The 2,915-nt window shown below is 62.4% G+C and overlaps 1 protein-coding gene across 1 annotated transcript in view; it reads left to right on the top strand.

The window, feature by feature from the left end:
* Window position 1: 1 nt before the first annotated feature.
* Window positions 2-2,915, top strand: part of Barhl1 (BarH-like homeobox 1) — a gene marked incomplete at its 5' end in the record, with an annotated part of 6,582 nt that continues 3,668 nt past the window's right edge. Inside the window, one exon of the mRNA XM_013021295.1 lies at window positions 2-221. Coding sequence (XP_012876749.1) covers window positions 2-221 — 220 coding nt within the window. The remainder of the gene's footprint in view (window positions 222-2,915) is intronic.

The raw sequence follows: 2,915 nt of genomic DNA on the forward strand, positions 1-2,915 counted from the left end.
GCTCTCGGCGCCGGCCCAGTCGCGCACCGTCACCTCCTCCTTTCTGATCAGGGACATCCTCGCCGACTGCAAGCCCCTGGCGGCCTGCGCGCCCTACTCGAGCTGCGGGCCGCCCGCGGGCCCCGAGCCCGGGGGCCGCCTCTCGGCCAAGGCCGGGGAGGACTTCCGCGAGAAGCTAGACAAAAACGGCAGCACCACGTCTTCGGATTCAGAGTACAAAGGTAAGAAAGCCCGCGACGACCGGGGGCGGGAGGGGGGGCACGGGCGCTTCTCAAAACCCGGGATCCGAAACGCGCGAGCGAACGCGCCCGGCCCTTCCCGCCCGCTCCACGGGCCGGGCCTTCGTGGAGACCCGGGGCCGGGAAGGGGCCCCGCGAGCCGGACGGGCGGCGATTCCACAAGCCCACCAAGCAAACTTTCTCAACTTCCACCTGGCCCGCCGACCCCGCCAGCGGGGCCGGACCGAGCCTCCGCGGGGGCGGAAGCGAGCCCTGGGGCCCGCGGGGAGCTTCCCGTCCTCCCCCCCCCCCCGGGCCGGGGAATTCTGAAGAGGAAAAGCTCACTTCTAGAGAGAAGCCGCGGCCCAGCTACTGGTCGGAGCTCGCTGGGTCCCGAGGTCCGGCGGGGAGGGAAGGCCCCAGGCCGCGCCGCCTCCTCCGTGGGTTTGGTTTTAAGTGCTGGAGCGAGCCCCGAGCCCCAGGTCCCGAGCGGCGGGGCGCGCAGCCCCAGCCCCAGCCCGAGCCCCAGAGCAGGGCGGGCGGCCCCAGCCCCGAGCCCCAGTCCCAGCCCCAGCCCCGAGCCCCAGAGCGGCGGGGCGGGCGGCCCTTGCCCCAGCCGCTCTCTTCACTGCCCCCCCCCATCCCCACATTGGTTTTTGTTATTGTTCCTTTTTGTTCCATTTTAACCGAGGAGCTGGGCTAAGAGGAAAGAAGCAGGAAGGGAGAAAGGAAAAACGGAAAAAGAAAAGGGAAGAGGGAAAGAAAAGGTTCCTTAATTTCGTTTTAGAGCCTTAGCCGCTGTCCTGACTCGGGCTGTCTGTGGACGCAGAGGCAGAAAGTTCTTTGTAGGAGGAAAGCGAGAGGCAGATGCTGAAGGAGACCCCGGCTTCGGAGCTCCTCGACCAGCAGAAAACCGGGGCTGCCCGTAGGCTTTTCTCTATCCAAGTGAAAGCCCTTTGCAGCGGCTCCTTCGTTAGCAGGGCCGCTTGGTCGTGCTTTGCGGGCCTGCCTGTGTCTCCTAGCTTCTATTTGTACCAAATATTGGGGAGGACTCGTTTAACTTGTGCCTCCCAAGCCAACATTCACTTGGTGGCAGATTCTAACTCCAGGGAAGGAAACTATCTGGGGTCCATCCTGTTTTTCTTTATTTCCTCCATGGACCTGGCCAGGCTTGCTCTGGCTGGGCTGGACCTATCCACCATCTCTAAGAAAATGTACAAGTTGAACGACAGCACGCAGGGGGAGGCCATGGCTCAACCAGCACCTGAGTCTAATCACTTTTCTCTCCTAGGGGCCTGCCTACAGAGGCAAAAAAAAAAAAAAACTTGCCTTGGAGAAAGGCAAGGGAGGGGTTAATGTAAATATAATTTACAGCACCACATTGTATTATTTATGGGCTGCGGCGATTACCAGCCCCAGCTTTGTAGCTGAAGCTAGAGGGGCGCCGGGCTCCGGCCAGTGCCACATGAACAGTTCAGCTCTTTTATGTCTTTGCTCCCAAGTAGGATTTTGAGAAGAGGTTCCGTTTCATTTAAGATAATTGGAATATCAATTTCCGTCTCCCGTCCCCGGTGATATCTGATCAGGGAGGTGACGAGGACTGGCTGTCCCCATGTCCTTTAAATAGAATTGCAGGAGCCCTGGAGGTGGAGGGTCTCCTCCACAGGCCTTCACACCCGGAAAAGTCTGGGAGTGAGAAAAAGTCTGGAAGTCCTGTCCAGGCTGGGCCCGGAGCGGTTCTCCATCACGGAGGTGACTTTGTCAGAGTCTAAGTTGGGAAAGTCTGTTTGAGAGACTGTGCCGGGGATGACAGCCGGCCAACTGCTGGTGGGGACATTTATTGGGGAGCAGGCCAATCTCACCCCCAGTGCCTGTACGAAAGGCTCTTCATAGGCAATAGTGAAGGAAGCTGACACCTGTCCCCCAAGGTGCTAGAAGAAACTAAAACAACGCTGCCTGACTGTTGTGGGCCAGTCGGGGCTCGGACCCGGCCGCCGCCGCTGCCGCCCGGCGGCTTGGGGACCAGATTCTGGGAAGTGGAGGTCGCAGGGCTGAGCCGGGCTGGGGGCGATCGGGGAGTGGGGAGGGGGCCCTCCAGGCCCCGGCCCGCAGCTCTGGGGGACCTGGAGTTCCACAGCCTCAGCGGCCGACCCGTTCTCTCCAAAGGGGGAATCTCCTCGGTCATCGGGAAACGGTCAGAAAGTGAAAGTTCTGCACGGTGGAGTCTGAGGCTTGGAGAACGGTTTCCCCAAACCTGTTCGCACTTTCCAGGCGGGCGGGACACCGGACGAGGCTGGAACACGGCTGCGTCTGCGGAGGGATGGGGGGTCCCCGGGAGGCCCGCGCCGCCGCCTCTCCCGCAGGCCCGGCGCCCTCTGGCCGGGAAGGGCGGCCGTTCCGGCCGGAAAGCCCGGCTCCCTCGTGGCTCAATTAACCGGATTATTGTTTCCCACAGAGAGAGGTGGCCTCGCGCTCAGCTGCACGTGGTGACACTCGCCGTGGAAGGGGTGCGGGCGGGGCTCGGCCCCTTCCGTCGGTTTGGGTTTAGGGAGGAAGAGGAGGAGGAGGAGAGCCGCGGTGAACTCGCTCCACGCAGCTCGTGTTTTCTATACGAGCGAAAGCGGGAGGAAGAAAACCTCCCGGTGGGCCCAGCCCGGGCCTCGGGGGCCGGGTCGAGGCCGTGGGGTCCGGGTCGGG

This window comes from Dipodomys ordii, unplaced genomic scaffold (assembly GCF_000151885.1).
Source record: "Dipodomys ordii isolate 6190 unplaced genomic scaffold, Dord_2.0 Scaffold55, whole genome shotgun sequence".
NCBI lineage: Eukaryota > Metazoa > Chordata > Mammalia > Rodentia > Heteromyidae > Dipodomys > Dipodomys ordii.